Here is a 27,714-nt window from a genome sequence, read left to right on the forward strand (position 1 = left end):
TAAATATTTCCTAAAGGCATCTTCATCCCTCCTTCTGTAAGTTGTCAAGATCTTTTATCTCTGTTAATACTGCCTGCAGCTCCTGTCAGAACAGGACCAGGACATATGAGGTAATTATGTCAAGGTGTCCAGCAACAGACACAAGGACCAAGTAGCTGGAATACAAACAAGCCCATAGACTTGGGCCTTGGCAAGCTGGATCTGTTTGCCCACATGTAATGGACTTAACTGGGGGCGGCTATGTGCAATAGCTCTGGCTGTGTCTCTTTGGCAACCTTCACAGTGGCACTGCATAGAGGAGTAATGCAGCAATCCTCCCACCCCATATTTCTGTGGGACACTGAACAAGATGCACCAGCAGCAATTTGCCAGCACTTTCCCTTCACATCTGCTGCACTCCTAAACCGGAAGCGAAGCTGTAGCTGCCTGGGCAGCAGGGAAAGCAGCTGTGCTGCACAGAAGTGCCAGTGCAACTATTAGAGCTGCAGTCATTTTTCAGTTTCAAAGCATCAGCACTGCTTCAGGGTTACTGTCTACAAACTTAAGTGTTGTTGTAAACAAAGGAAAACAGCCAAATTTTGTTTGTTTTCACTGCTGGCAGCTGCACTCACTAGAGCAGTTGTAGGGTGGCATTCTCTGTCTTCTAGAGACTGTTTTGGGGCTCTTGAAGAACATGTACTGATCTGTCTTTGATATTGCAAAGCCAGCAAGTAAACGCTGTTTGATATGGAAATTAATAGTTGCTTTTTAAACCTTGCTTTAATTGCAAATATCAAAACCTGTGGTAAAGACAACCTTTTTGAGCTGAGGAGTTGCCATGCTTGGAAATGGTGAGCATTCCCTTTAACGCATTCTTCTCTGGAAGCTAAGAAGCTCTCACAAGGTAGTGGTTGATTGTGCCAGGCAGAAAACCTTTTTATCTGCTGGTGCATTTTATCCTTCCTGGGATAGAATCATAGAATTGTAGAATCAATAAGGTTGGAAACACCTCAAAGATCATCAAGTCCAACCTGTCACCCAAGACATCATGACTACTAAACCATGGCACCAAGTGCCATGACCAATCCCCTCTTGAACACCTCCAGGGATGGTGACTCCACCAGCTCCCTGGGCAGCACATTCCAATGACCAATAACTCTTTCTGTGAAGAACTTTCTCCTCACCTTGAGCCTAAACTTCCCCTGGCTCAGTTTGAGACTGTGTCCTCTTGTTCTGGTGCTGATTGCCTGGGAGAAGAGACCAACCCCCACCTGGCTACAACCACCCTTCAGCTAGTTTTAGACAGCAATAAGGTCTTCTCTGAGCCTCCTCTTCTCCAGGCTAAACAACCCCAGCTTCCTCAGCCTCTCCTCATAGGGCTTGTGCTCGAGACCTCTCCCCAGCCTCATTGCCCTTCTCTGGGCACATTCATGCGTCTCAATATCCTTCTTAAATTGAGGGGTCCAGAACTGGACACAGTACTCAAGGTGTGGCCTAACCAGTGCTGAGTACAGGGGCAGAATGACTTCCCTGCTCCTGCTGGCCACACTATTTCTGATGCAGGCCAGGATGCCATTGGCCTCCTTGGCCACCTGGACACACTGCTGGCTCATGTTCAGCCAGCTATCAATCAGTACCCCCAGGTCTCTTTCTGTTTGGCTGCTCTCCAGCCACTCTGGTCCCAGCCTGTAGCACTGCATAGGGTTGTTGTGCAGCACCTGGCACTTGGACTTGTTGAATGTCATCATGTTGGACTCTGCCTGTCTGTCCAGCTGGTCAAGGTCTCTCTGGAGAGCTCTTCTGCCTTCTGACTGATCAACATCTGTTCCCAACTTGGTGTCATCTGCAAATTTACTGATGACTGACTCAATCCCTTCAATCAGATCATCAATAAAGATTTTGAACAGGATGGGGCCTAGCACTGATCCCTGGGGGACACCACTAATGACTGGCCTCCAGCTGGATGTGGCACCATTTACCACCACTCTCTGGGCACCACATTGGCCAGTTTCCAGTCATCTGGGACCTCTCCAGTGAGCCAGGACTGGTGGAAAATGATGGAGAGAAGCTTGGCCAGCTCATCTGCCAGCTCTCTTAGCACCCTAGGATGGATCCCATCTGGTCCCATGGACTTGTGAGTATCCAAGTGGCTCAGCAAGTCCTGAACTAATTCCTCATGGATTTCAGGTGTCCTACAGTGCTCCCTGACCCCATCTACCAGTTCAGGAGGCCAATTATCCTGGAGTCCTCCTGCCTGTCTCTTGAAAATGGAGGCAAAGAAGGTATTTAGAACCTCAGCCTTTTTCTCATCTTTAGTTACAGTGTTCCCCTCCAGGTCCAATAAAGAGTGGAGGTTCTTCTTGTCCTCTTTTTAGCATTAATATAAAAATGCTTTTTATTGTCTTTCACAGAAGTGGCCAGCTTAAGTTCTAACTGGGCTTTTGCCTCTCTGATTTTTCTCCTACATGATCTAACAACATCCTTAAACATATCACGAGTTGCCTCCTCCCCTTTCCAAAGGTGATACAGCCTCTTTTCTTCCCTTAATCCCTTCAGGAGCTGCTTGCCCATCCAGGCCGGTCACCTCCCCCACCAGCTCATCTTATGGCATAGGGCACAGCCTGTTCCTGTGCCTTCAAGAGCTCCTGATTGAAGTAGGTCAAACCATCCTGGACCCCTTTGTTCCTAAGGGCTGCTGCCCAGGGTACTTTCCAAATAAGTTGCTTAAACAAGCTGAAGTCTGCCCTCTGGAAGTCCAAAGTAAGGGTTCTGCTACTGCTCCTCCTTATTTCCCTGCATATTGAAAACTCCACTATCTCCTGGTCGCTGCACCCTAGACAGCCTCCTACCATCACATGTCCCACCAGCCCTTCTCTATTTGAGAACAGCAGGTCAAGCAGGACCTGACCCCTGGTAGGCTCACTTAACAGCTGCATCAGGAAGCTGTCCTCCATACACTCCAGGACCCTTCTGGATTGCCTCTTCTCTGCTGAATTAAGTTCCCAGCAGATGTCTGGCAGGTTAAAGTCATCCACAAGGACAAGATCTGATGATCTTGAGACAGCCTACAGTTGCTTGTAGAATATTTTATCTGCCTCCTCATCCTGGTTAGGTGGTCTATAACAGACTCCAATCAGGATGTCAGTTTTGTTAGGCCTCCCTCTGATTTTAACCCACAGGCACTTTCATCTGAGGCATCAAGAGATTCCCTAATGTACAGGGCCACTCCTCCTCCTCCTCTTCTCCCTCATTTGTCTCTCCTAAAGAGCTTGTAGCCCCCCAGTGCAGTACTCCAATTATGTGAATCGTCCCACCATGTTTCTGTAATAGCAACTATATCATAGTCTTTCTGGTGAACCAAGACTTACAGTTCCTCTTGTTTGTTACCCATACTGCATGCATTGGTGTACAGGCACTTCAGCTGGGCTGCTGATTTCTCAGTTAACCCTAATTTAGGTCCTACTCTCTCCTATCTGGAGAGACTGGAGTCCTACCCCCTTTTTCCCAGTAGCAGTATGCTCCTCAGAGGATGCTGCAGTGTGTTCTGCCTCAGCTGGAGCAGCTCATCTTGCTGCAGTGACATGCAGTGTGGTTGGTGTTTCTGGGCCATGGAAATGTCAGTCCTGGCTCAGAGCTGCCTGTTAGTATTTGCTTTGGGAAAAGGACTGCTAGACTGGGTGTGTCTGTTATTTCTCCATCAGCCTGGGACTTGGACTGGACACAAGTAAAAAAATGTAGTATCAGGTACAAACAGGCAGAGATTGAGGGCTGATAGAAAAATAAGCACCCAGTATGTTGGTGATTAAACATTTCTCAGCCTTTGTGTCTGCTCCCCTTGGTATAGGAGCACAGACTGAAGTGGCACAGGGAGGAAACCAGGCTGAGCCTGTCAGCCTGCAGTCAGTGAGGTGTTTCAAGTGCTGATTGACTAAATTAACTGAGATAATATGAAGCATACAGAAAGTACTTTTTTCACTCTTTCTTTCTTGCTTTATTCCATGTTGATGATTCCTTTCTACAAACATGGTGCTTGGTGTCAATCAGTGGCCTGTCTGCCTGCACCTATTTTGCCAGGCTGGTGATTGTCAGTTGTGACTTTCTGTATCTGGTAAATCATAGTCACAGTATGGCTGCTGGTGAGGCATCTGCATTACTCGATTAAAACACCAGCTGAGAATTCACCCAGCAGCCCCATGGCTTTCAGCCACTCTGAGAAGAACCATGTGGCTCTGTCCCCTTATGAGCTGGGTGTATCAACCCTAACATGCTGTTAATGCTAAGTCAGGCTTGGGTGCTTGTGTCTCATCAAGATACCGAGATCTGACAGCTTGGTACTGTAAGGTTTTCATGTCTTCACATCATCAGTGCTCTGTGTGTGTGACCATCAAAACGCTACACAGGAAGTCCATTTAGTCTCTGAAGTCAAGGTCATGGTGTGTGTGCCACCTACCACATCATACTTGGAGCACTGATTCAGAGTGGCCTATTTATGCACACAGCAAAGGAATTTTATCTCAGAAAGAGCTATGTTCTTTATGTGCTGGTCACAATTTCCATGCCGAAAAAGCTGCTGAATGCCACTCTTCCCAAAGATTTATTAGCATATGCCCGTTTCCTGAGCAGCAGCCATCCCTTACCCACAAGGATATACACCCCAGCGCGGTATGGCCACAGCTTTGGTGTGAGCTGGTGATAGGGCTTACCTCAGTCCAGGTGACTCCCCAGCACTCTATGTGGGATCAGTGTATTTAATCAGCTCCTCCCTCCAGCCACCCCATTACCCTGTTTATCATTCTTTTCTTCCTGCAAAAGGCAGGAGCTGGGCTCAGCTTGTGGTCAGTAGTCAGTGAAGTCTTACTGCTAAAGCAAAGGGACAGGCTGTGCACAGGCAGATTGCTTAAAGCAGGAGAACTTTTCTCTGAGAGTAGCTAACATCCACACCCATTGTCCACAGCCCAGCTCTTGTTCTGTAATTACAGAATCACATAATGTTAGGGGATGGAAGGGACCTTGAAAGATCATCTAGTCCAACCCCCCCTGCCAGAGCAGGATCACCTAGGGTAGTCTGCACAGCAATGCATTCAGATGAGTTTTGAATGTGTCCAAAGAATGTGTCCAACCTCTCTGGGCAGCCTGTTCCAGTGCTCTGTCACCCTCACTGTAAAGAAGCTTCTCCTCACCTTGAGGTGAAATCTTCTATGTTCAAGTTTGTACCCATTCTTCCTTGTCTTATTATGGCACACCACTGAAAAGAGATCGGCCCCCTCCACTTGACACCCACCCCTCAGATATTCATATTCATATTCATGATGAGATACCTCTCTGTCTTCTCATATGAAGACTAAACAGCCACGTCTCTCAGTCTCTCTTCACAGAGGAGGTGCTCAAGTCCCCTAACCACCCTCGTGGCTCTCCATTGGACAATGGAAGTGTGATAGCTGAGTCTGGAAAAACACGTTTCACACCCACTCTCTTCCCTAATCCAGTCATCACTACTTGGTTAGACATTTAAACCTCCCCTGATGCAACTTGAGGCCATTTCCTGCTGCATCACAACCTCCATCTCCCCTCCTATTCACTGCCCATGCTACAAGCATTGGTGTACCTGTGCTTCAGTTGGGCTACTGACCCTCACACCTTTCTGGCAAGAGAAGCCCCAGTCTCTGCCTGACCTTTAGGTACTTCCATGGTTTCCAACATATCCATAACCCTTGTGTCTTTACTGCTGCATGGTTCTCCACCCGCTACCTCCACTGAGATGCACATAGCATTGATCTGCTGCACTAACACACAGCTCTAACAGCTGTATGCATGAACTATCAAGCCCAAATGGCCTTTCCCTCCACAGCTCGTTTAGCCAAATACCTGCCACTAGGCTGGGCATAGATGCTGTGTGGGGCATTCATTGCTCTCTTGATGTTTGGCTCTCTGAGACAAATGATTCTGCTGCTTTGCTTTGCCTTGTGATCAAACTCTGTTCTTGCTCTATTAGCTTAGATTACTGAGACACCTTTTAAAACTCTTGGATTATTTTGCCATCACACCACTGACCAGCTGTATGACAGCAGCCCAGCCCTTATGTCCTCTGCTTGCTGGGCCTCACCACAGCAACTGCTCACCTCTATAAAGAGTAGAAACCTGTAGTAAGGACACACCCAGCCCTGTTGTGGCGGAGCAGCTGGCAGCTGAGAAAAGGCAGCATGGGGAGCACCAATACCCTGGCCATACAGATAAATGGGAACCTCTCATCTCCTCCTTCCTCATCATCCTGTCGTTTTTCTTCCCAGAATAGAAGCACTGCATTAAGCTGTTTCTGGTTCAGTGCAGGGGCATTTGCTATCCCAAGGCAGACCACATTTGAATTTTCTTTCCAATGCCTTGTTAGCTCCCTCCCGAGTTACTCTATGCACAATTATCCTGATGTCCTTCTACAGCATGCATCTTTCTTCTTGGGGAGAGGCAAAAATAGTGATCCAGAGCAGCTGATAACTAGCTGTGTGACCAAATAATCTAAGGGCCCAGCACAGATGACAAATGCGATACATGGGTGGCTGGGGTGATACTGCAGGAATGTTGTGAGATGCATCACGGAGTGGGGTCTTCTCTTTCTCCTTTTTGCCTCACAGGCTCTCCTTCCCCTTCTCTTCCCACAGTTTATCATTGGACCGTGTTATTGGGGGAAAACAGGGTATCACTGCCACTGCAGAATGGCTGAGGAAGTCCTGTTTAGCAGGATTCCAGTACACACTCTGCCTTCTTGGGGAAATCCTTGGTGTTCAGACAGTCTCAGTCAAACTCAGGCCCTGAGAAGTTTGAGTACTCTGTACCTGCTGAAATTCAAAGGAGAGTCTGACATGATACACCTATGGGCATCAGGCAGGCACTCCTGCTGTAAGCTGGTCCTGCTGGCCACTACAACTACACCACTGCATCAGGTCCCAAGCATTACTTAGCTACACCATAGCTAAGGTGGGGATGGTTGAGAATGGCATCAGGCACATATAGACACAACCATCACTCTGCTCAGGAGCCCGCTCACAGCCTCTAGACATGTGGATTGGGTTGGGTTTGTTTAGGTTTTAAAAACTGTTGGAGGTCCTTTTTATTCTCCTCCTAGAGTAGGCCCTGTATGGGACATGTAATAAGTAACCATGGTCCCTCAGTGTAATTACTTAAAACTCTCCAGGAGACTTATTTTAAGCAGCTTATGTGCTAAGTTTAACACCTTAAAGACTTAAGACTTTATCCATCCTAGCCCAGCTCTGACACCTCAGAATATTTTCTGCTCTGAAGTACACCTCTAAACATTGATGCTCAGGATTTTCTTTCACGGCTAATGAAGTTCTGCAGTGACATCACAAGAACATTCTCCACCAATAATGAACCACTGAGCCTTGCTCACTAGCTGAGGCAAAGTCACCAGTAAGATATTCCAGAGCATCAAATTTATGTTCTTTAGGGTAGTAACTGCAAGGTAGTAAAAATTCTAGGGTAGTAAAAGTTCTTCACAGAAAGAGTAATTGGCCATTGGAATGTGCTGCCCAGGAAGGTGGTGGAGTCACGGTCCCTGGAGGTGTTCAAAAAAGGATTGGACATGGCACTTGAAGCCATGGTTTAATTAGCCATGAGGTGTTGGGTAATAGGTTGGACTTGATGATCTCTGAGGTCTTTTCCAACCTTATTGATTCTATGAACTGTACTGTGTCCAGGTGATTCTAAACAAATGCTACTGAGAGCAAGATCAGTAGAAGCAACTGCCTGACTAGCACCAGCTACTTTTCATGTTGCTTATGAGGACTAAACAGTTACCACTATGTTTGGTTCAGTAGCAATGGTGTGAAAGCTGCAGCCATGTTGACAGACTGTGCTGCTTTCTTGGAGGGAGCTGACAGTTTCATTTGCTCTGCCCACAGCTCATCAGTGATGGCAGCGTGGTGTATGCAGAAGCCCTTTGGGACCATGTCACGATGGATGACCAAGAGCTCGGATTCAAGGCTGGTGATGTCATTGAAGTAATGGATGCTACCAACAAGGAGTGGTGGTGGGGAAGGATTCTGGACAGCGAAGGCTGGTTTCCAGCAAGCTTTGTACGGGTAAGAGGCTGATGAAACTATGAAACTATGTTTCTTTATACCACTCCATTGGAACCAGGTGTTTATTGTTGTTCTCCAGGCTTAGTGTTCTACACTGACTCCTCAGCACTTTCACTGCTAGTGAAACATGTCTTGTTATTCCTCTATGCATGGCTGCAGTGCATCAGGCCCTGCCATGTGAGCTGCCACTGGTGTAGACAAGTCCCTCATTAAGTGAGTATAGCATGGCAGACTCTGGAGCTAAGCTGAGCTGCACTGGCTTGTGAGCTGCTCACCCATATCTGCATCAGCTAGTCTGTGCCCAAGCACACACACCTCCTTCAGGAACAAGAAACAAATACTCTCCTAGAGGAATCCCAGCTGCAGCTGGCAGAGGTCTTTGCTGTAGTATCTACTTCAGACAGTATGGATGAGCATGGCACCAAACTTAAGTTTTCTCCATCTGGTGCTAGGTGCAGTGCAATGCCATATCCCAAAGTATGCAAATGTCTGTCTCAAGCAAACACCTTCTCTCAGTCCTGGAGTTTTACAAAAATCAGGCTGTGGGGCTATGACACAGCACTGTATTCCAGGTGCTTGAAAATGGAGGGGAAGCCCCCAAAATTGTCTTGGAGATCATATGGAACAACTGATGAGGGGAGGTACAAAACACTTGATGCTTTTGAGCCAAGGCTTGTATGCCATGGCTCTTCCCTGGTACCAGCTACAGACTATGAGACATAGCTGTAGAGAAGAGCCCCAACAGTGCCAGCTGTGTACAGCAGAGGTTGGATTAATTTCCAGTGAAGCCTTCTAAAGCAGAGTCTCTGTGTAAAATAAGGGCCTGGGTAGCCACTGTGCACGCCTCCCCTGCTGTGAAGAGAGAGGCTTTTTTCCTTTCTTGGGGCCATGTTTGCCTGACTCTGACCACTGCAGGGCAGACTCCGCAGTACTGCAAAGGCAATTAGGTGCCTAGGGACAGAGATCCTCAGCCCTTTAGCTCTTTATCCAGGTCACTCCAGATCACAAGTGACCCAAAATCAGGTGAAGCATAAAGGGAGGTGACATGAGATGATCCACTGTTTTTAACAAAAGCCCTTAAAGAAGTGGAGCAGACAGTGCTGTACAAGTTTTGAAACACTTTGTTCCAGATTGCAGGGGAGAGTCTCAGCTGGGTAACAATTACAAAAGGTGGATGTTTTGGCACAGAAGAGAAAACTAGGACCAAATGCTCAGCCCTGCTGGGGGTGGAACTGATGTTTTTTCACAGTCACAACACAGGACTTTTTTTCTTTCATATCACTGTAAGTTTGATTGTTGTCCTGGAAGGCAAAAACTTGTGATAATATTTCTGGGGAATGCAGACTACTGCTAGCCATTAGGGATGCAGAGTAATTACACCTCTTATTCAAACATCTGAGTTAAGATTTCCTGCTAATTAGCAGAGAGTCTCAGCCTACTGCTTAGAAGGCTGCAGTGTCTGGGGACTTGAATAAATCTGCAGGGGTCTCAGTTACTCTACACAAATTTCAGGCCAAGGTCGGAGTTTGTTCTGCTCACAGTGAAGGAAAACCAGGAATGCCCCCCTTGAGGGTTTCACCAGCTGTAAACTGTGAGCAAAAGCAACCTCTGCCTGTGCTGCCATGGAATAGGCATGCACTGTGCTCTGCATATAGATAGATCTGTATCAAGTTGCATACAAAACATTTCCCTGGGCATTCTGAGAGCTCCAGCACTACTACATAAGAGAAAGCTCTACACGACATGCACCAGTAACTGCCTGCTATTAACTAAGGTATTTTGCTGCTGTTGACAAGGTAGAGCACCAGTGTTTTCCACAGTTCATGCTGTGCTGCCATCTGATGGACACTGGGAAGAAAACATGAGTTTCACACACAGCCCTATAACGTAGTGCCAGTTCCTACCACATTATGTGCCTACTGCCATCTCTGTTTTTATATTAACAATAAGTTATCTTTACATAAGCATGGAGAGGCAGACACTGAGAGGCATCTGTTATTTGTAGTGTGACATCATCAATAAGCCTATACAAAAAAGCAACTCTTTGCTGGTTCTCCATTCCCTTCCTCAGTGGCCCCTCACAAGCACCTGATCAGATTTCTCTTGATAAACCATTTTTGTCTTGATTTTGTATGCATTGTTCCTGATTTCTAGGACTTCAGTTTAAAACCACCCATGTCACACAGTGGGAGCAGCTGTCCCATGGCTTAAAAGTACCCTCCCAAAACTGTCGGACCTTAGCTTCCCCAGGGGGAAAATGTATTTACAGGTAATACATATGTAGCAGCCCTCCTCATTCCAGCTCAATCTTTGTCTGCTACACAGTCAACTGTGCCCAATTTAATTTTCCTTGGAAGAGTCATGCTTAGCAATCAAACGGTGAACAGATACCTTGTGTCTGGCACAGCTGCGAGTAAACCAGGATGAACCCATGGAAGATTATCCGCTGAAGGTTGAGGGTGGCAAAGAGGACGAGTCCAGCAGTGGCACTCGACGCTTTGGGATGGGGCAGACCACCAAAGACCAAATGAGGACCAACGTCATCAATGAGATCATAAGCACAGAGAAAGACTACATCAAGCATCTGAAGGACATTTGTGAGGTAATGGACTAAAGGGGGCAGTGAGTATAAGAACTTGTTTGTAGGCCAGCAGCCTATGTCCCATTCTTGCCAGAAAGTGACTTTTCTTTTTCTGAAAATGAGACTCTCTTTCCATCAGAGCCTCTTCTGCTAAATGGCACTGCACGCTCAGAAGACACAAGGCACTTCCCTACAGCAATATCCCAAATGCCTCTGTATTGGGAGCACCCACATGGGCTGCGATCAAATGGAATTAACTGAATTTCCCAAGCCAGAGAGAAGTAGATGTCTAGCGCTGCTGTCCTCTCTAATGTATGCTCTGAGGTACCAAAATCAGCAAGGCAAGCCATGCTCAGATACAAACAACTGGGGATGTTCAGCCAACTAGGGCTTTCCCTTGCAACCTAGTCTGAGAGAGACCCACTGTCACATACACTGGGTAAACAAAACCTAATTATGAAGAGATCTGCATGAGCACAGCTCTTCACAGGAATGACACAAAAATGTAGTGCCTGCCAGGAGACCCAGATGGGGCAAAGCAGCACACACCCACCAAAAAAGCCCTTCCTCCTGCAGCATCCCCTGTGTCCTTTGTGCACTCCTCCTCCCCTGAGTCAACCAACCATTTCCTAACATGAGCATGCAGATCTGATCTTCAACTGGATGTAATTGGCCTATATTTATCCATGGATCAGTGCTGGAGTCAGAGCACCCAGCAGTCTGAAGACAGATCAAGGTGTTTTTAACAGGAGAGAAAGTAGCTCTGGTACTCCTTCATACACAGAATTTTAGGGGGTGGAAGGGACTTTAATAGACCATCAAGTCCATCACCCCTGCCAGAGCAGGATCACCTAGATCACCTAAGTCACACAGGAAAGCATCCAGGCAGGTTTTGAATATCTCCAGAGGAGGAGACTCCACAAGCACTCTGGGCAGCCTGCTCCAGTGCATTTTTCCTTATGTTTACATGGAACCTTCTGTGCTCCAGCCTGCGCCCACTGCCCCTTGTCCTATCATTAGGCATCACTGTGAAGAGCCTGATTTCATCCTCCTAACACTGGGACTTCACATATTTGTAAACATGAATGAGGTCTCTCCAGGCTAGAGAGACCCAGCTCCCTCAGCCTTTCTTCATAAGGGAGACGTTCTACTCCCTTAATCATCTTTGTGGCTCTGCATTGGACTCTTCCAGTGTCAGTTACAGTATTAAGGAAGTGATAAAATTGCTGCTTCATTTTGCTTTCTACCACATTTTGGATGATACCAGAGGCATTAATAGCTGACAATGGATGCTCTTATGCAGGAAGGGGGTACAGGAATCTGGTGAGCAGCTGGCTACAGTCCATGGGGTTTTCTGTTGATAACCAAAGGTCAAAGAGCAAATGCCCAAGAAGTTCTCCAATTTGCTTTCCTCCTAGGGTTACATTAAGCAGTGCCGCAAAAGAGCAGACATGTTTACAGAAGAACAGCTGAAGACAATCTTTGGGAATATTGAGGACATCTACAAGTGCCAGAAAAAATTTGTTAAAGCACTAGAGAAGAAATTCAACAAAGACCACCCACATTTAAGCGAGGTTGGCTCGTGCTTCTTGGAATATGTAAGTAAATTTGACTTCATGGCCAAGGGGTAGCTGAGTAGGGATTAGGCCAGAGGATTTAGAAATTAATGACAGAACTGAAGCTCTAAAAAAAAACCACACCACACAGCCAAATTAAACACCATTAGCCCCTGCCCCACTCAACCACTGCCCACCTCTCAAGGGAACACGCTTGGCTGGGGAAAAACATTTCTAAGTGCCTGAGTGCCTGATACTCCTTGCCAGGCCATGTTACTTCAGGCAAAAATGTAGGAAGATCCCAAAATCTGGAGATGGCCCTGGCATTTTCAGGACAGAGCAGGATCATCCATGGCTGATCTGCCATTAAAAACCTTCAGCTGAGCACAGGCCAGAACATGTGGAAATGTCTCGGTCTTTCAGACAGCTGCATGTGCTGGAACTCTTGGTACACCCTGCCCACCTCCACCCCCAGATCTCTGGGCTCCAAATCTGGGGAGGGCACAAATTACTGAACAGCCCCATGAAGTACAGCTGCAGGACCTACCTGAGGAACTTGCACATGGCAGTTTGAGCCAGGCCATCACCCTAAAGAACATAAGACAGTAAACCCCTCCATTTCCCTTGCAGCAAACAGAGTTTCAGATCTACTCTGAGTACTGCAACAACCACCCCAACGCCTGCATGGAGCTGTCCCGCCTCACCAAAGTCAACAAATATGTCTACTTCTTCGAAGCCTGCCGCCTGCTGCAGAAGATGATCGACATCTCTCTGGATGGGTTCCTGCTGACTCCTGTGCAAAAGATCTGCAAATACCCCCTGCAACTGGCTGAGCTGCTCAAATACACAAACCCCCAACACAGGTAGGGCAGCATGGTGGAGAACGAAGGAGCGAGACTAGTCTCATGGAAATGGACCAACATGGATTTAGCCAACATGGATTTAGGAAGGGCAGGTCCTGCCTCACCAACCTGATCTCCTTCTATGATCATATGACCTACCTGGTGGATGTGGGGAAGGCTGTGGATGAAGTCTACCTGGCCATCAGCAGTGCCACATCTAGCTGGAGGCCAGTCACTAGTGGTGTCCCCCAGGGATCAGTGTTGGGCCCAATCCTATTCAGTATCTTTATTGATGATCTGGATGAGGGTAATGAGTCCATCATCAGTAAATTTGCAGATGACACCAAGTTGGGAGCAGATGTTGATCAGTTAGAGGGCAGAAGAGCTCTCCAGAGGGACCTTGACTGGCTGGACAGAGTCCAACATGATGACATTCAACAGGTCCAAGTGCCGGGAGCTGCACTTTGGCCACAACAACCCCATGCAGTGCTACAGGCTGGGGAGAGTGGTTAGAGAGCAGCCAGGCAGAAAGGGACCTGGGGGTACTGATTGACAGCTGGTGGAACACAACCCACCAGTGTGCCCAGGTGGCCAAGAAGGCCAATGGCATCCTGGCCTGCATCAGAAATAGTGTGGCCAGCAGGAGCAGGAAGGTCATTCTGCCCCTGTACTCAGCACTGGTTAGGCCACACCTTGAGTACTGTGTCCAGTTCTGGGCCCCTCAATTTAAGAAGGATATTGAGACACTTGAATGTGTCCAGAGAAGGGCAATGAGGCTGGTGAGAGGTCTGAAGCACAAGCCCTATGAGGAGAGGCTGAGGAAGCTGGGGTTGTTTAGCCTGGAGAAGAGGAGGCTCAGGGGAGACCTTATGGCTGTCTAAAACTAGCTGAAGGGTGGCTGTAGCCAGGTGGGGGTTGGTCTCTTCTCCCAGGCAATCAGCACCTGAACAAGTGGACACAGTCTCAAGCTGAGCCAGGGGAAGTCTAAGCTCAAGGTGAGGAGAAAGTTCTTCACAGAAAGAGTAATTTGCCATTGGAATGTGCTGCCCAGGGAGGTGGTGGAGTCACTGTCCCTGGAGGTATTCAAGAGGGGACTGGGTGTGGCACTTGAAGCCATGGTTTAGTTAGTCATGAGGTGTTGGGTGATAGGTTGGACTTGATGATCTCTGAGGTGTTTTTGAACCTTACTGATTCTATGATTCTATGACTAGTGCAAAACTCTGTATGGAGGGCTACTTGCCAAGAGCAGCTGATACCATGGTTGTTTTGTGATAGCTTGTAGAAAGCAAGAGAAGAAGCATTCTTCTATCATTTTCCATTATGGTACACCTGGGCTTTACTGTCTGTTACAGATAGAATCAAAAAGTACCATTTGGCCCACCTATCTATGATACCAGCATGTGCCTTGGAGTTAAATATTTCTGCCACTGGCATCAGAAACATTGCCTCCAACAGCACTGGTCGAATATAACCCAAAATGTCCAGGTAACTACACCATAGCACCTCAGGGCTGACAGGCAGTCATGAGTTTTGCCCAGGGCTTCCCCAGCAGACAATGTCTGGGGAAGGCTAGATCACTGCCTATCCTACCCTTCCAGATAAGCCATCAGCTCTGATCTGAAATGAAGGCAGTTACTGCTGAACTGCCTTACCTGTCCATGACAGAGACGGTGCCTGTATGGAAGCAGTGGCGTTATGAATGTATTGTTACATTGTGCAAAAAACCCCAAACCAACCCAAGGCTTGGAAAGCCCTGGAGCTTGGTCCACTAACTCCTATTTACACCTCTGTGGCTGAATTTGATTGTTACCTCCTTCTCTTCTACAAACTTGGGTCTGCACTTGTGCAGTCTAGTCTGTGCCTCAAAACCAGCATGCACCTGAAAAGCCACCCACAGAAACATGTAACTGACGTGCCGTGTGAAACAGCTGGGACAGAACTGCAAGCAGAACTCCTGTTTTCTACTCTCCAGCCCTAGGCCATGTTGGATACCACTCCTTTGGAGTGTAGGTACAATAAGCACATGTAATTTTGTCGTGCCTAACACCTCTGCCCTACCTACCCCAGGGATTTTAAAGATGTTGAAGCTGCCTTAAATGCCATGAAGAATGTTGCTCGGCTCATCAACGAGAGAAAGCGGCGGCTGGAGAACATTGACAAAATTGCTCAGTGGCAGAGTTCCATAGAAGACTGGGAGGTAAGAGGCTTTCCCCATAGATTGAAACTTCTCTGTTGCCTCTTCTCTCCCTCCAACAGCTTCTGCTAAAATAAGCTCTTCCTAAGGATTACTATCTTGCCCTACCTCTGTTCTGCTGCCCCTCATTGTGTGGGTCATTTATTTGGTTTGGTTTTTGTAACAGATCTTTTAGTACAACTGGAAGTCTAGTACAGAACCCAGCCACAAACTGGCTGCCTTTGCATGCTCCCTGGGATTTTTGTTTCCCCACTTTCCTTAGAGAATAGAATTTCACTACATGCTAATTTTATTATTTTTCCTCATTGTCCCTTTTATTGTGAGTGACTTCAAACTCTCAAGATGAGCAGAGCTGCCCCTTAATACAAAACAAACCACGTTATTCTGGCTGCTTGCCTTTCTGCCAAGGAAGCCAAGCCTCCCTGTAGGCTCATTTTTTTAAAGAACCTGCTAAATGAAAGAAACAAAACTACAGGACTACTAATTCCCTGAATTCTAGATGCAATAAGACCAGACCATCTCCCCTCCACAAGGGTATCAGGATAAATTTTCAGCTGTTTATGTGCCTCCTTTCATGTCAGGCATGGACCAGCTACCCTGAGCAGACTCCCTGGATAAGGAGATTTTAATATACTATTTTTTCCTCATCAAATTCAGTTCCCATTCCCTAGGTGCCAAGGGCACAGTGTCTCCTTGATGTGGCAGGAACTACCCTTGAACACAAAGGCTCCCTCTGATTTCCAGAGGAATTTCCCTCAGCAGGAATTCAGGCCTCATGGCCACACAGGCACCTCAGCCAAGCTGAGTGTCTCCTATAAGACTACAGGCCTATTTCTTTTCCCCTGTTTTCAGATGGCTGTGACCAACCTGTTCTTTGTGCTGTTCTTAGGGTGAAGATGTCCTAGTCAGAAGTTCAGAACTCATCTATTCTGGGGAATTAACCAAAATCTCCCACCCCCAAGCCAAGAGCCAACAGAGGATGTTCTTCCTCTTTGATCACCAGATTGTCTGCTGCAAGAAGGTAATACAGAATTACACAGAACCAACCAGGTTGGAAGAGACCTCCAAGGTCATCAATTCCAACCAATCACCCAACCCTATTTAAATCAACTAAACCATGGTACTCAGTGCCTCATCTCCACTAGCCAGCACAAATGCTATCTATGACAGTGCTAAAGAATTTGGGTGAACTCACTCTCCACCCTTTTTGTTTCCTCAGTACTTACTGGCCTTATTTGTGCTTCTGGCACAGATTCTGGCAGTGTTTCTTGCAGTCTTTTCCCTGATGCCCTAGTGCATTCTGTGTACCTGACTACAGCCATAAGCTACAGGAACTAACTACTGGCCTAATTCTTACAGCAAGAGAGGAAAGTGTTGCACTGCTCCAAGGCACAGTGCATCAGAGTTCACTTTATACAGCTCAGGTATGAGCAATGTCTTTTGGGCTGTACTTTTTTTGGGTTTCCCCAACTGCAAATCTACGTGAGATTAATAGCATATTCTGAAGGCAACTGCAGCTGTGATGAAAAGCTGTGAGTCATGACAGTCAGTAAGACCACATTAACATCACATGTAAGTCTGTAAGGACAGCCCATATAACCTCAGTAATACATCTTCCCTCACAGAACAAGTGGAGTGTATCTTCCATTGGAATTTCAGAACTGATCATGCCAATTGTTTTTGCATAATCCATGGCCTACAGGTACTTCTGGTTAACTTAGGCATGAGATCCTCACTGTTTTATCAGTGCATTCTAATGTACTTTTTATTGTCAAGTCAAAACCAAAAAGCTAATTAGGCCTTTTTGGCTAACAGGGACTGTAGGCTTCAAAATCTGTTTTCTGACACAGGCTTAATGAGGCTTTGGGAATCATGTGTGCGATCACACATGCTTGCTTCTCATTAAGAGCTCTTCAGGGAAACTGACATCCCACAACAGCAGATGCCAGCCTACCCTGACGCTGCCACTAGAAAACCCCCTACTGCCAGTAGTGTCAACAGGAGCTTAGCACTCTGCAACACCAGAGATCCAAATGCAGCATCAGTTTTCTCTTATAGGACTGAAGCGACCACCGAGAAGCTTACGCCAGTATGCTTAATGTGTGTATGAGTCTGTGTTCTCTCTTACAGGACCTCCTGCGCCGGGACATCTTGTATTACAAGAGCCGCATCAACATGGATGATATGGAAATACTGGATGTCGAAGATGGGAAGGACAAAGACTTCAACATCAGTGTGAAAAATGCATTTAAGTTACACTGCCGAGACACTGAGGAAGTCCACTTGTTCTGTGCAAAAAAACCTGAGCAGAAACAGCGCTGGCTGAAGGCGTTTGAGAACGAAAGGAGACAAGTTCAGCTCGACCAGGAGACAGGTATGGAAAGAGCACTGCTATGAGACAGTGGGGTGGGGTTTGAGTTTTTTCTTTCCTCTTTAAGTCACCAGCTACTGAAGAGGATTGAAAGTGCAGAGAAGCCAGGCCACGCTCCAGTCCAGCTCTGGGTTGCTGAATTGCACATCTGAACTAATCTGTGCAATTGAAATAAAACCTAAGCACACCCCTGTGAGTAGACAGTGCCATATGTCCTCAGGGAGGCTGATGTGTCTTTAATGAGTTCAGGCAGGGCTGACAAAGCACTCAATACACTGCAGACAGCTGCCATTCTTCTGCAGTACAGTGTGAGGGCCCAGCACGGCAATACCTATACGAAATATGTTCAGCGAAGGGCTCTCATTGTGAGGGAAGTTTTCCATTGTTTAGTTCAAATCCTGCTTAATTCAGACTTCTGTGCTTTAATGAGATTTGAAACACAGCTGATATGGACTGGCTTCTTCACCCAGCAAAGCATGGCAGGAGAGACAGGCAGTAAACCTTGCATGAGGTAGGGAAGAGTTGTGGAGCACAGCACAGGCCGGGGGGGAGCAGTGTGTGCCCCTTCTTGACTTTAGGAGCAATTTCAGTTTGTGACTCTCACCTCAGACATTTTCCTACCACCGTATTTGCCTTTCTGAGCCACTGTTCTCCCATGAGAGAGATACAAATGAGGACCTGCTGCTGTATTTGGTGACCTGACAAATTCTGTTTTATCTTCAAGGTTTTTCAATCACAGAGGTGCAGAAAAAGCAGGCAATGCTGAATGCCAGCAAGCAGCACCAGACTGGGAAACCTAAGGGTGAGTCAGACCTGAACATATAGATGCTGCTAGAACTGGGGGGGTGGGGGAGTGGCTCCATATTTACTATATGGGAATAGTTTCAGTGAAGTGGCATTAACAAACTCTTGAGGAGGCCAGATTATCACACCAGAGCTCATCATCTGCAGCATAGTTCCTAGCAGATTCTGGAGTTAGGAAACTATTTCTAACTACAGCAGGGCTGCTCTGCACCTAATCACTGAGCCAGAAAGCACCACTACATACAAGCAAGCTGCTTCTGCTCCAGGGCTGGCTGGTAGTCTCATCTGGGAAGCCACAAGCAGTATAGCATTTCCTTTGCGAACAGACAGGATTAAGTTTTACAGCAATTCCCCATCCTTCAGAGGGCCATAAAGGTCACTGCAGCAGGATCTATTCCTGCATGGGAAGCTGTGCCTGTGGAAGATGCTTGGAAACCTGTGACCTTGGCAGAAAGCCACAGGCATGTACCACGACCTTTTAGAGTTGTTAGTTAAACCTTCAAGAGATGTAGAAGATTTAGCAGCAGCCAGGTGAGTGTGACCTCAAGGAAGGTTCCTGTGCCCACAGCACTATCACCTGAAGATTCCTGCTACCAAACTTTGTGATGCACCACCCCTTTCTTTATATCCAGAGGAAGACCTACAGAGAGAAAACCACTTCCTCTCGGTGGTACCAGCTGCTGGTTAAATCCTAGGCAAGTCTCCAAGAGCTTGGCTACATTTCAGAGTCAGCCAGAAGTATTGGCTGCAAATGAGGGATGTTCAGGAGGCCAGGCCTAATAGCACCAAGCCCTAGGGGTGAAGCAGCAGAGACCAGCACAGAAACCAGCCCCAACAGCAGGCTAAACACTGACCATTACACTCAGAAATTCACTGCAGAAGCTGTAACAGGCAAGAGTGGCACAGGCACGTCAGCTGCCTCTCCCAAACCAAAGGCTCCTGTGGAGCTGGTCATGAATGGTAAGCTGCAGCTGCTGTCACGCTGACAGAACACCAGTTATGCTTCACATTGCTGGGACTTCCACAGCACCAACTCTAATCCTAAAGAGCAGTGCTAAAACTAAGGGTAGAGCTAAGACAACCCCGATTCACTCCCCTGGCGCTTCAACAGGGACTGGGCAGAGGGCGGGGAAGGGAACTGTGCTCAAGTAACCTGCTTCCCATCTCCTCATCACAGCTGTCACCAGGCCATACTATGACTTTCTGATGCGTCAGAAGCATCCCACCCTGCCTACTACACTCCCTCAGCAGCAAGTCTTCATGCTGGCAGAGCCCAAGCGCAAGCCCTCGAACTTCTGGCAGAACATCAGCAGGCTGACACCCTTCCGGAAATAAGGGCAGCCCCGTGTTTGTGCCTGAACCACTTCTAAGAAAGCACTTTACTGTCAGTCCTGGGAGGTGGAGTCCAGGTTCTTCCACTCCTTTGTTTATGGAGGATGGCACATGTGCTCCTGCCTTCCCTATTTATTTTTCAACCCAACTGACTGCACTGGCTCCAAGTTGAGACCCTGTGTGTGCGTTTGCACCTGTGTGCATTTGTGCCAGTCCCACCGAGCCAGGCTCGCACAGCGCCCAAGAGGCAAACTTCAGGAGATCACAGCAGGGAGCCTGACACGTTTCATCTGAAAAGATTTTGCTTGTCAGCTGTACTTGGACTCACTCCTTCCTGCTGTGAACACTACTGCTGTCTAGCAGCTGCTGGAGGGGGAATGGCAGCTGCTACACCTGCCAGCTCTTAGCCCACTGACATGCTCTGAAGGGCAGTTCCAAGTCACTGACATGATCCACAGAGGGACAAACCTTTCTGCTCTCTGCCCACCTCCACTCCTTCATTTCTTAGAGACATGATCCTCCCACCCATGTCTAACTCATTCAGTTAGCCTTTGCAGGCACTCAGACAACAGTGAATATTCCACTGTGACCTTTTCCTTTAGCCCAACGCCATCACGGACTATAGGACATTCAACTGTGCCAATCAATCTGCAGCATGATTAAAGTTCAAGAATCTCTAGTGGGTTTGAGTAACATTAAGTTAGAGAAAAATGTGCCTAATTAATACTGTTCTCAATTCCTTAGATTCTCATTTCTCCATCATTCTGCCATATTTCCTGGCCAATGAAAATGCTCATTGTTTGTAATGTGTTTATTTATGGTAAAGATCAGAACTGTGTATTTTGTAAGTCTGTAATTGTTCCTGTCAGATGTTGTTAACTTGATGCCTGTTTTGTCTCTTCTGTTTCTGTTTGGTTGGGTTTTTGTTCTTTTTTTTTTTTTTCCCCTTTCCTTTTTTCTTTACTTTTTTGTTTCCTCCCCAAGAAAGGTCAGTACTTTCAAAACTAGCTCCCAGAAGTCACAGTCTACAGTTCAACTCGGGAAGACTAAAACCAAGATGGTAGTTATGCAGACTCCCCCAGGCTCCCAACTGAAGGGGAATTACCACAGTCTTGTTACACCTTTGGGGGGAAAAAAAAAAAAAAAAAGGCAAGCCACTTTAAAAAGGCCTAAATTTGGCATTAAGAGCCTCACTTTAAATACCTAAGTGTTAAACTATGGCCAAAAAGAAATTTCAACCTTGGTTAGCAAAAGGAAAGATTTGCCTTACCCTAGTGAGCGCATTAGAAGCCATACTGACTGAATTCCCTAGCTTAAAAGACATCTGCAACAGTGGAAGGAAGACACCTGCTCATTTCATCATGACGCTGGTGTGAGTGAGCACTGTCTGCAGAGCTCAGAAGTCTAGTGTTTGTTGATGCTGTAGACAACCACTCTGGTTGTCCAGGGATATCTGAATTCAGTAGCATGTACAAAGTCATTCTTGCACTATATCTCCCCCCAAGACCAGGGGCAACATTTAATTTCATAAAGAAACTTGTAAAAAGTGACTCTGAGCCTGTGTTTGTCTCCAACGTGTCTGTGTGAACTTGTTTCTCTTCATTTAGAGATTCTGCTCTTGCAACTTAGAAGTGGCCACTGATCAGTACAAGCCATGCTAGAAAGTTACTCTCAAAGCAGCTATCCCTTGGATGGAAGACTGGTGAAGTAAGACAGTGCTGGAGATGTGCTGGTCATTTAGACTACTGATCCAGGTTAGCAAGTCACCAGCTCCCAAACAGCTTGTGTGAATTAAATGGAAAAACATGTCCAGGAATACCCAGCTGCAGAGCATGCTCAAACCTACTTTGAACAGTATAGAATTAAAGAGGAACGGCAAGCGCCAAGAGGTCACATACTTGAAAGAGAACCCAGCTTCTCCTCCTGGCACCTGCCCTCCTTCCTGGGAAAACACACAACTCCATGCTCTTCTCCTAGGCAGAACTAGATGTGACATCACTACTTACTGCTGTGCTAGGGAGAATGGTAACCAAAAACCAGGAAAAAACCAACCCAGAACTTCCCTTTCTCACAGAAAAGCTGTCTGCCCATGGAAGGTTTAATACTCCCTCCCACCCAGGCAGGCCACACCGATCAACAGAGGAAAATGGGGCTTACCAATGCTGATGGAATACTTCATAGAGACCTGAACCAGCACTAGGATCTACAGGTCTGGTCTGTCATTTATCAAAAATGCCTCTCTCATGCCATGGCAGCAATTGGGAAAACAAGCCAGTGGGACACTGCAGGAATGCCCTTCAAACAGGTGCCGTCCACTCCAATGGGGTGGCAGGGAAGCAACCAACGAAACAATTGATCAGCCTATTTGTAAAGTACATCTGTGTGATCAAGGCCACAGTGCTCAGCACTGGCCAGCCTCACCCTCACCACAAGACCTCACTAAGCTGCCCTCATGGGACAGAACACAGTGGAGGCCTAAGCTTTAACAGCCAACATGAAGATTCTTTTTTTCCCCAGCTGGGGCTCCTGATGTGAACTAAAATACAGAACAGTTATTCTCTACCCAGAAAGCCCACAGATGCTGTAAGAAGTTGCTGAGATCAGGCTCTACTACTGCTTGCCAAGCACCAAAATTAACAGCAACACCTCCCAAACCTGTGCTGTGGATGCCATGAGCATTACACCATTTGGGCACCTCTCCATCTGCTGCTCTAATTGCTGATGAGAGCTGTCCGTCCACGCTACACCTCTGCTAAATCCTGTACGCTGCAGCCAGTCTGCCCCTGAATGTGGAAGGAAGCTCTGCTAACACAAACACACCAATCATGTTCCTCAATGCTGGGATCTTCACCTGCCGCCTCCTGGTCCCACAGCTACATCAGCACAACACCCCTTTGCTGCAAGAAGCATCCACCCCTCCAACATGCTTAAGCCTTTGGTACATGCTCCCCTTCCAGGGCAACCACACACAGCTTGCTTGTGTGCACAGGATGTGCTGCTGCACTCGCACTGAGCAGAACACCACTCCTGTGGGATGTCACAGCACCTACAGAGCTGAAGTACTTTTCACTGCATTGGCCACAGCCAGCACAGGATCAGACAGCTGTGGCCAGCAAACGCCACCCTCAGTAATGGGTGACAACTGTCACTTTTGTGTTTACCCTAAGTGTCTGCACCCCCTTTCCTTACCCATGGTGTGTTTGTTTTGATTGGCCAGGAAGAAAATCTGTTGGCAAGGAAATGAGTAATAGTTTTATGAGCTTATCAGCTTTCCAGTAAGTGAGGAATGCTGCATCCGACCAGCAAACCTAGGCTGGAAGGGACCATGGGACACATCCCCTGCCACCACACATGCTCATGCCCTTGGAACAAGACTAACAGTGCAGATGCATTAGGTTACTCATGGGCTTGTCCAGCTGCTGTCTGAGTGTGCTCAGGGATGGAGATGGCCCCAAAACTTCTTTGGGTCTCTGTTCAATACCTCACTGTCCCCATTATGAAAAAAAATTTCTTAAATCTATTCCAAGTTTCCCTTGCTGCAACTTTTCATAGTTTTAATTTGTATGTTGCTTTACACACTCAGCTTTACATTTACACTGACTTAAGTCCAGTACAAATCCTGACTTGCTCTACAGAATCAAATGGGGTTACAGTGGCACAGTACCCCAGGGAACATCAGCTGTGAAGAGCAATGACAGATGTCCCCACTCTCCTTTGTGCTAAAGCACACATAAGAATTGGCTGCTACTAATTATCTGTGTAGCAATACTCTGAACAGCAAATATGCATCAAGTTGTTCAAATGAACAAATTATTTACCACCTCTTCCACAACTTCCGTATGACCTGTGCACACTTACAGAGCAAGACTTTTTACAGAAATCTTTCCAAGTGCCAGACCAGACCTCTCTGGCCAAACGCTGCACTGCACCAGCTGATACAAAGGGTTTTTTCCTGGTACAGAAATACATTCTCTACCTGACTGCCTATCAGTACTCTTCCTTAAAAGTGTCTTCAGTTCTGATTCTAGTCTTGCAAGAAACATTTGGAGCTAGGACCTAATCCCCTGTGCAAGGCTGAAATCAGGTATAACAGCTGATCAGCTGAAAGAGGCAGAAACCTGGTGACAGTTAGTTAGTGGAGTTACAGCAGTGACACTGATGAACAGGTAAGGATCAAACTCACTTTGCTTGATGTACCTACCCTGGTGCCAGCATGGAAAGATAGACTTCTTGTAAATCTGAGGAGGAGTTCATCAAGAAATGCCATCCTTTATGTCCTACTCCACGCCACCTCCTGATTCTCCAACCATAAAACCTATTACTTATTTCCTGAACAAACTGTTTCAGATCATGTGTAGCCTCCATTGGTTTTAAATGATTAGATACCCAAAAGTCATCTCCTCAGTTATTGACTAGCCAGTGAAATGCACATGTTACACAGTGGTAATGAACACAGCACTTCCTCCTTCACCCTGGTCTCTGGATTTTCACTGGAGCTACTCACACTGTACTGCCAGTGAAAAGCATCAGGGAGAATGCCTGTGTAGCACAGAAGGCATCTGTGCACACATTAGATGATGACCTTGAGAATCTATGTATACTCATAATAAAGGGGTTTTCTGGCATGTGAACAGGTCAAGCACAGCTGCTGTCAACCTTTCTGAGCTTAACAGGCAACACAACCATAGCAGATTCACAAGAAGAGTCCATCTGAAGCATGAAAGAGCAGAGATGCAAGACTTCTGAACTACCTCCTCTGGAGATGACCCTTCCCCATGGCTAGAAATGCAGATTTTCATGCACAAGAAACTGAAGCTCCTGATGCAAGTCTGAAGAGCAGCAATCATTCCAGATTTCAGGGTAGAACTTACCTAACTACTCAGAAAAATGCTCCTGCATTAACATGCACAAAAAGGACAGACTACTCGATCCAGGGGTGGTTGGGACTCTTATCTATTACCCTCCTTATGTAACCATCTGTTTAGGAAGCTCCTTGTGAAAAGCAGCCATGATTCTTAACAAGTAAAATCTACCTAGATTTTACTTACTTGGTAAGACACAGACCTGTGTAAAGCGCACAAACCACTCAGAGGAACGATTTGCTGAAGTTACCAGTTAATACAAAGAGAATCAGTGGTTGCTAAATCATCTAGTTTCTGCTCTGACCAAAAAGAAATTTAAAGAAAAAAATCGAATGTATTTGAACTCTTAGTTGTGAATAACTGAGTCAGAGAAGGTGGGTGTACAACACTAGAGAAATGCCTATGCTTCAACTTCTGATAGCATCAAAAGCAGAACAAACTGTCTTTGTTCTCAATCAAAACAACAGAGCTAGAAGTTGCCCTGATGCAGTCTTTTCCATCTCTTCTGCCCCTTACCTGAAGTGGGTGGGTGCAGGGTGAGGAGAGCCCTGTTTGCCTGGCCTAGTCCTTGCCTGGCATCTGCACACCTCATGCAATTCCAGCTCTCCAGGACACTGCTCCACAGACTAGCACCCTGAAGCCCACAATGCATCAAGCGTCTGCACCTGGGTGTCCTAGCAGCTTCCAGAAGGCCATCAGAAAGCCAGGACACCCCATCATTAATTGGGACAACTTGAAACTGAGTTGCATGTACAAGTAACTGGCATTCCAAAAGATGCTCAGCGCTTCAGACTCAAAATGCTGCATTTCTTGGGATGCCAGAAAACCCACAAATTAGCTGTTTGTAATAAAAAGGTCTTTCATCTTTTGCAGTGTCTGTCAAAGTATCAGGCTGTGCTCCTCCAGATGACTGTAGTGGAAGCATATCTTTATATATAGGTGAACTAAATGTATCATCCTTGTCACTGATTTTTAAGTATCAGTCTTTTGATCAAGTGCTGTACCCCTCACTTCACAGACTACTTAAGAACTCTGTCAGGTGGCAAAGCTCCCAGCAAGGGTTGCTTTCTTGTTTTACTGTTATCTCAATTGTTTTCAATCTGCTGTGCACCCGCTGATGAGGGCTATGGCACTGCAATACTTATTTGGACAATGAATATGGTAGTACAGTAACTCCTGAAGCTTTAAGAATGGCTGTTCACACTTCAATCAACTGCTGGAGCCTCAGCCTGCACCTGCTGCTGCTTGTTTCCTACTGACGTTATCAAGACTTGCTATTGACAAGCAGCAGTACCTCACTGCTACAGGCATCAGGTCAACTGCAATGTCCTGTAACAGTCTACCAGAACAAAGTCCCTGTTCCCCAGAGCTCCCAGTCCAAGAGAGACACAGATCAGGCTCTCAGGTAAGTAATGGGCTAAGAGCTTTGGTAATGGATAGAAAACTGAAAAAAAATCTGAAGTGCTTTCAAATGATATTAACACACTGAAGGTGTGGTGTTGATCCTTCAGTTTGATAGTGCAGGGGAAGGAAGCTATCTCCAAAGCAGCAGAGACAAACCAATACAACTGATTTCAGAGCTAAGCCAGGGCAAGAAGGCCATCAAAATAAAAATCACATGGCAGAAGCAAGAATGCACCCCTGCATTACTCCAGAGCAGGGGGAGGTACTGGAGTGTAGCCTACCACACACTGATGAACAGAGCAACCTGGCTTTCACTTGCCTTTATCTTCACAGTCACAGAGCTCCAGACTCACCAGAGGCCAAGGGACACTCCCCCTGGCCACAGCCACACTGCAGCTTGCCTTGCCTTGGGATCACCACCTTGTGCCACACCATTTCTTATGTTTCCCACGCATTCACTTAACAACTGCAGTACTAAAATCCCCTGGCAGCACTAGTGGTTTTAAGAAAAACACAGGCTGCTTGTTCTTTCTGCAGAACACTCCTGTCATCCTCCTCCCTGCAACTACACCACTCTCCTCTGCACACAGTGCACAACTTTGCTACCAAAGCAGCTCCCTGTTTGACAGCCTGTGCAAATGAAATACCTGTGATACTGAACCGACTTGTGTACCTTTGTGCGTGACTGTTCACATACACCTTTGTGAGATGGGAAATAAACAAGGTATCAGCTTTGCACTTGTCTAGTTCTGTAATCCTCCCAGAGTGTACAAAATAAGCCTTTATAGCTGCCACAATCAAATGGAGCTATGTGACAGTATTCTGCTTAAGAACTCCTCTCCTCTCTAGAGCATCCTCTAGTGCATCTCTCTAGATGCAGTAATTAAAGCTGACAGTTGGGCTGCCCAGTTTCAAGTTTGTGTTGAGGTAACTTGTAGTCCACCAAAGGCCTATAGCTATGGGTTAACTTTGTACCCATGAGACTTCCCTGGAAAGTCTGCCATTCTCTGTAATGCACACAGACAATACAACCTCCTGGAGCTACCAAACACCTCTTACTGCTGGACCATTTATAAAAAATTGTTTTTTAAGTAGTCAGATGGATCCCATTCCAGTCTGAATGATTAATATGGGATAGTTAATAGCCTGATGGATTTCAAAATACAATCCAGGAGAGCATTTAGCCTCCCACACCCAAGTCAGATATTTTATCCATATAATACAGCAACACCTTCTGGCCCATCACTCCTGGTTCCAAGCGACCTCATCAGGACAGTTATTTCTGTTACCTGTCTGCAGCGAGCCATGAAATTCAGACCTTAGAAAAAGCAATCCTTCCTTTTGCCTGGAAGTATGTACAGGAAAACTTGAAACTCAAAACATGTTTATTCCTGACAACTGCTAACTGAGTGGTTACTTTTCTGGAAGGATCTCTGGCTGTTACCAAGTGTTCAAAGCTGCCTCCAACATAAGGGAGTTCTTACCAACACATCTAACCTTCACAGCAAATAACTTAAAGCCACTCATCAGCAAGTGGGAGAGCAAAGCACATCACAGTGCCATAGCAAAATTAATCTGGGAAAAGGTTAAAATCAACCATTACTGACCTACTGTTTTGGTAGCTCCATGGATACATTTAAAAGAACTAAGAAACTCCATGCACAGACCTTTAGAAGAGTGGCATATTCTTATGTCA

The 27,714-nt window shown here is 46.6% G+C and overlaps 1 protein-coding gene across 2 annotated transcripts in view; it reads left to right on the plus strand.

Moving 5' to 3' along the window:
- The window catches only part of ARHGEF4 (Rho guanine nucleotide exchange factor 4), a 176,653-nt gene extending 149,748 nt beyond the window's left edge, over positions 1-26,905 (plus strand). For both annotated transcript variants that reach the window (XM_068145262.1, XM_068145263.1), the window contains 9 exons: positions 7,893-8,072; positions 10,480-10,674; positions 12,072-12,251; positions 12,840-13,072; positions 15,119-15,248; positions 16,135-16,266; positions 17,376-17,619; positions 18,341-18,418; positions 19,598-26,905. In XM_068145262.1, the coding sequence (XP_068001363.1) occupies positions 7,893-8,072; positions 10,480-10,674; positions 12,072-12,251; positions 12,840-13,072; positions 15,119-15,248; positions 16,135-16,266; positions 17,376-17,619; positions 18,341-18,418; positions 19,598-19,755 (1,530 nt within the window). In that variant the 3' untranslated portion in view covers positions 19,756-26,905. The remainder of the gene's footprint in view (positions 1-7,892; positions 8,073-10,479; positions 10,675-12,071; positions 12,252-12,839; positions 13,073-15,118; positions 15,249-16,134; positions 16,267-17,375; positions 17,620-18,340; positions 18,419-19,597) is intronic.
- Positions 26,906-27,714: the final 809 nt, after the last annotated feature.

Source organism: Melanerpes formicivorus, unplaced genomic scaffold (assembly GCF_026170545.1).
Source record: "Melanerpes formicivorus ecotype bairdi unplaced genomic scaffold, bMelFor1.0.p_v2 SCAF_12, whole genome shotgun sequence".
In the NCBI taxonomy this organism is placed as follows: Eukaryota; Metazoa; Chordata; class Aves; order Piciformes; family Picidae; genus Melanerpes; species Melanerpes formicivorus.